Source organism: Galeopterus variegatus, unplaced genomic scaffold (genome assembly GCF_000696425.1).
Source record: "Galeopterus variegatus unplaced genomic scaffold, G_variegatus-3.0.2 Scaffold10717, whole genome shotgun sequence".
In the NCBI taxonomy this organism is placed as follows: domain Eukaryota; kingdom Metazoa; phylum Chordata; class Mammalia; order Dermoptera; family Cynocephalidae; genus Galeopterus; species Galeopterus variegatus.
The window spans coordinates 9,922-14,981 of NW_007736828.1; the positions used below are offsets into that span (position 1 = coordinate 9,922).

Sequence of the window (5,060 nt, forward strand, 5' to 3'; positions counted from 1 at the left end):
CAGTCCGGAGCTCCTCGGCTGGCCTCCTCGTATAACTTCCTCCCTGCGGGGCGTCGCGGACTTTCTCCTCACTTCCGGTGCCGCTTCTAATTTTTGCCAGTCCGGAGCTCCTCGGCTGGCCTCCTCCGGGATCTCTAGGAGCCACCCGCCGCTCCCCGCCCGCCACCCGGAAGCCCACCGCCCCTCGAGGATGCATTACCTAGTGCCATGGTCACAGTCACCGTCACAGGCGCCCTCGACCCCACCCCGGCCTGCCGGCGCTCCCTCTCCCTGCTTCACCCGCACCTGCCCACAAGCTCCCCGGGGCCGCGGGTGCGGACCACGGCGAAATTCCACGCCCCGCGGGAGTGGAAGGGGCGGCGCGCCTCCGTGGCGCTCCCAAGCTGATGTCCCAGGTGCGTCGAACCCCGGAGGCACCGTTCGCAGGGCGAGGATAGCCCGGGACGCTCGACCTGAGCTCGCGGTCCTGCGGTCCTAGCCACGGGGCCTCCTAGCTTTCCCCCTGAGTCCGAGGGTGGGGTGGATTCCTGCGCAGTCGGGAATCGCTGTACCCCGAGTCTCCACCTCTCTGCAAAGGGATTCTTGTCCGGAATCCCCGACGCCCTTAGGAGAACTGCCCTTGATTCTGTTGGATGACGAGTCTCCTTGACTTTTAGAAAGACCACGGGGGTAAAAATCAGCTAAGTTTTCTTGAATAGTTATGATTTAATTTGAGTCAAAAATTGAATTTCTGTCCATGATCGCAAAGTAGCGAACTTGTGTCGACCACGTAGTGTTCACACTCTGAAAACATCTTCCACTTAGTGGATTTGTTTCAGTTGAAATTCATTTTCAAAGAACTTAATTCATTTGCTATTTATTACTGATTTGACATTAGAGAATCCACAGACGGGCTTTCGATGAGGAAGGAAGCCCTGATTTCTGTGCAGGCTGGGTTGAACAATTTAAAAGCAGGAAACGTGCTTTCTGCTTGCGCTGAAGGAGGGTCGGTGTGATACTGGCCAAGTCGGTCGACCCCCCAAACGAATGTGTCCTTTTCTTTTGCAGACTGTGCCTTGTTAGCCAAGAAGCATGGAGGTAATTCACGGCAGGCCCTACTGTTGCAGGGAGCTTGAAGGAGCTGACATTCTGTCAAACACCTTTTACTCTAACGAATTGCACACTCCACTACAAACAGCTACTCGTCCAACTGCCTCAGGGGACAGGTAAGACAAAAACTAAAACGGGTTTTAATACATTAATGTGTTTTTGTATGTGAGAAAAAACATTTATCATTCTGGCTCACATCATGGGGAAGGCAAAATATGACAATTAACTAAATGGGAAGTGTGTACATCTTTTAAGAATTCAATGAGAAGTAAGTTGCTGTGTACTACAAAAAGGCAGACATCAAATTCATCTACTACATTCTAAAACTCCGAATGGTCAGTGCCTTCATTCGGAAATTAATGTTTCAATCAAAGATTTTTTTACTTGATAAAGAGTATTGTGATTGTTCCCTATCATCCCTTAATACCATTTGCTCAGAAATACTCCAAGAATCTGTTGCTTATGGTTGCCGTCTAAATTTTTGCCTTACCAAATTTCCTGTAACACATTAATTATACATTATGATTAAAATTGCATCTAACATGTGGAGTTGGATGCAATTTTAATAACTATACCAATTGCTTTATATATAGGAATTTTTTAAATCCTCATGACAAGCTTATGAGATAAATAATTATTATCCCCATTTTACATATGAAATAATAGGTGCAGACAAGTAATTTGCCAAGATCTTAGTGCCAGTTTTTTCTGTATTGTATTTACTGGAATCATTTTGAGAAAAAAAATCACAAAACACATTGGCAGTGAAAAATAGCTTATGTGGTTGTTTTGTGTTTTTTTAATTTCACTTAGTCAAATCTCTCATTTAAGAATTCTTCTTTAGGAAATCAGACAGGAAGTCACTTAACCTCAGTTTAAACACTTCCAAAATGGGACATCACTACCATACAAATCCATTCCATTGTTGAATCCTCCTGATTATTAGATAATTTTCTTTCTAATGAGAATATTTTTTCTTCTTGTGATTTCTACCTGCCGATTCTGGTTCTTCCTTCTGGTGCTATGTAAAATAATAATTCATCATCCCCATGTTAGCAGCCCTTCAAGAATTTGAAGATTCTTTTGGCCTAAGAGTTCCCTTTGCCAGAGTAAATGCTGGTTTTTGCAGACTCTGCTCCTGTTTCTTCTTGCATCCAGGCTTTCATCATCTTTGTAAGACTTCCATGGATCTTTTCCAGTTTATAAACATGCTCTTTATATTAAAAAATGAAGGGTTTTTTTCCTTAATTATAAAACTAACACATGTTCCTTATAAATAATTATAAACCATAGAAATCCATAAAGAAAACAAATTCTCCATTTTTCCAATGGAAAAATTATGATATTAAAGCACAAGGAAGAAATCTTCTGTACTTCCCTTATCCAGAAATAATAATCACTGTGTTAACATCTCAACATGCGTCCTCTCCATTTTTTAAAATGTAAAGATCATATTCAACATATTTGTTTGTAAACTTCTATTTTCACTTAATGAAAAAGAATATTTTTATATTTGGGGTGAAAGGGGCTCAGGTTACTTCCACTTCTGAGTCAGTCCTTTTTCTGTCCCTCCTCCTCTACTGTTAACCTGATTCTCAGGAGGGCCTGTTCAGCTCCAAGGGCCATCAGATCAGGCAGAGCTTCCCTGGAGTCAGAGGAAACCCTTAGCAGGTCATGTGTGATCTGGGGATGGGCAGAGCTTCCCTGGAGTCAGAGGAAACCCTTAGCAGGTCATGTGTGATCTGGGGATGGGCAGAGCTTCCCTGGAGTCAGAGGAAACACTTAGCAGGTCATGTGTGATCTGGGGATGGGCAGAGCTTCCCTGGAGTCAGAGGAAACCCTTAGCAGGTCATGTGTGATCTGGGGATGGGCAGAGCTTCCCTGGAGTCAGAGGAAACCCTTAGCAGGTCATGTGTGATCTGGGGATGGGCAGTTGTCCCTGGCTCAAAAGCAGTAATGTGAGGTTTTATATTTGGCCAAAAAGAAGTTGAGTAAAAAATTAGGGCTACCATATCTGATTGAATTCACTGTGCCCTCAAAAGGTACTTGTCAAAGGCTTCTCACTGAAGTATTGATCTCTTCTTCCTAATTGGTACTATGGTTAATTAGTGATTGGCTCCAAAACCCCTTACTAGCATGAAAGTTAAGAGAAGTACCTTTGAGAAAATATTGTTTTTCATTAAGTGACTGTAAAATTAAACAAAACATATGGTTGGCTACCTATAAACTACAAGGAGCTATTATAATATCTGGGCACAACCGTGTTTCTGGCTCCTAATAATTAAAACTTGCCTTCCCTTTTGTTTCATGTGAATACTTTCCTTTCACAGTCCCCAGATTGAGAAAGCCAGAATGATCATGTGTTCTCAGAACCCCTCCTCTTAACTCCCTCCTAAAAAGCAGCCAGACAGCTTACAGAAGATTCTCTTTTCTCCCAATCTTATTCTTCTACACTGCTCTGGAAAATCATCAGGACAATGGTGGTATCTCTGCTCTATTGTTGCTGAAGCTTACTTCAGACCAGGTTCAGGATCTGTGGCTCCCAACTCAAACCACAAGGTATCTCAAAAGCAAAACAAAACAAAAGTAATACAAAACAAAAAGCTCCTGGTTTTTAGGGATTACCCTTCATAATAGTAAGGATGAACATGAGTGCTAGTGTATGTTAACTTTCAGCAGCTTAATGTTCTAAACATAGATGTACTTAAAGGGATGCCCTTTTTAAATATCATGATGTGTTTTGAACTACCTTGGCAATTTTAACAGTGATGTGAAATTATTCCTCACATCAGACTACTTTTGTGTCTTTCCATAATAGACAATGCAGTCTAGCTCCATTGTTACCCAAGACTGATCTGCAGTGTACATCAAAATGACCTGAGAAGCTTCCTAAAAATACAGATTCCCCAGGACCGATCTATAGATATTCTGGCTCATTAGGTCTGAGGTGGGGCAAGGGAATCTGCATTTTTTAAGATGTTTTTCAGCTATTTTTGAGATCTACTGGGCTAACAGCCCTGAAAACAGCAAGAAAACCAGGATTATGGTTCTGGCTTACCCACTGACCAAAAGCAAGGTAATCTTTATACTTCAATTACTTTATTCACTTGTATACTTTAGAACAATTATAGTAGCCACTATTTTATATAATTTTACTTGATCTCCTTTAAAAATAGTAAGTAAATAAGCCTGCGGTATTCTTTCGTATTTCTTCCACTGATAATTTAACAGTGGTAGGGACAGCTATTCAGAATCATCACAAATGCCTATCCCCCTTTTTTTTTTTTTATTCAGCTGACTTATCTCTAGCAAGTTCTCTTACTCGTTAGGCAAAGTCATCAATTAAGGAAGCGCCTTGAGAGTTGCTTAGGATTTCATTATAGGTTTCCATTTTGTTTTGGTTCACTTCATTGCTGATTCTTGAACTTTTTTTTTTTAATATTAGTTTTCTGCCTACTAAAAAATGAGGATTATGTTTGTTCCAAGATTTCCTTTAATCATGCCTTCCAGTAATTACTGGCTAAATTCAGCCTCCCGAATTTGGGATTTGATACTCAAAATTCTGTACAGTGACCTCAAAATTATATGTTGGTTCATCCTTAGGGAATGTTTCTTTCTCAAAAACAAGTAAACAATTTTCTATGGCTACAGATTTCAGCACCAATAATTTAATTATTATTCTCTTTGTTATGGAGATGTGTTTTATTTAAACTTTAAAATTATTTCATCCTAAAACTTTGATTTTTATTTTAATTGGTTCCTCTGTACAGTGCTGTAAGTATTAAAGCTAAGGGGTGGCGGGGGTGGGGGGATGTCGGGCCTCCCTGAGCCAGAGGCCGACAAAACCGAGCGGGAAGAGACCCCGGTCCAGCCGGGGGTCCCTTGTGGGGCTGAGCGGGATGATGAGTGTCGCTGGCACGGCCCTTCCCCCCCAGGACCTTCCTCCCCGGGGGCCGAGAAAGAACACCACC

General features: G+C 41.9%; 1 protein-coding gene across 1 annotated transcript in view; it reads left to right on the forward strand.

The window, feature by feature from the left end:
• The first annotated feature begins 244 nt into the window (after positions 1 to 244).
• LOC103610183 (chromosome unknown open reading frame, human C7orf31) overlaps positions 245 to 5,060 on the forward strand; it is a 36,576-nt gene continuing 31,760 nt past the window's right edge. Inside the window, exons 1-2 of the mRNA XM_008594402.1 lie at positions 245 to 395; positions 1,048 to 1,205. Of these exons, the coding sequence (XP_008592624.1) occupies positions 1,072 to 1,205 (134 nt within the window). The 5' untranslated portion in view covers positions 245 to 395; positions 1,048 to 1,071. The remainder of the gene's footprint in view (positions 396 to 1,047; positions 1,206 to 5,060) is intronic.